The sequence below is a fragment of the Trypanosoma grayi genome (assembly GCF_000691245.1).
Source record: "Trypanosoma grayi strain ANR4 Tgr_2765_V1, whole genome shotgun sequence".
Taxonomy (NCBI): Eukaryota; Euglenozoa; class Kinetoplastea; order Trypanosomatida; family Trypanosomatidae; genus Trypanosoma; species Trypanosoma grayi.
In genome coordinates, this window is record NW_008828383.1 from 1 (window position 1) to 324 (window position 324).

Below are 324 nucleotides of genomic sequence, written 5' to 3' on the forward strand. Positions count from 1 at the left end.
TGGCGGGTTGAGTTTGCAAAGTTCGAGGAGCTTCTCTGCCTGCGGCTCCGAGAACAACACCAACAACAACAACAGCTATAGCGGCCCCACACGTGTGGGTACGCCGGCTGTGCATACGCACGTGCTTGCGTGCATGAACCAAAGTGTCCGCGTGCTCTGCCCAGCTCCGCGCCCCCGGAAGGCCCCCGCGCCGGCGGCAAGTGCGAGGGCGCCGATGGGGAGGACTCGGACGATTAAAAAAACAAAAATAAGTCAAGAAACACAAAACAAAGCTCCAGTGGAGTCGTGGGGGCGGCATCGCGGCGGAAGGCCCGAGGAGACGAC

General features: G+C 60.8%; 1 protein-coding gene across 1 annotated transcript; it reads left to right on the plus strand.

The window, feature by feature from the left end:
* Nucleotide 1: 1 nt before the first annotated feature.
* DQ04_27651000 (hypothetical protein) lies at nt 2–322 on the plus strand (the record flags this gene model as incomplete). Its single annotated transcript, XM_009318385.1, has 1 exon — nt 2–322. A coding segment is annotated over one exon (321 nt), but the record flags the coding sequence as incomplete, so codon positions are not given.
* Nucleotides 323–324: the final 2 nt, after the last annotated feature.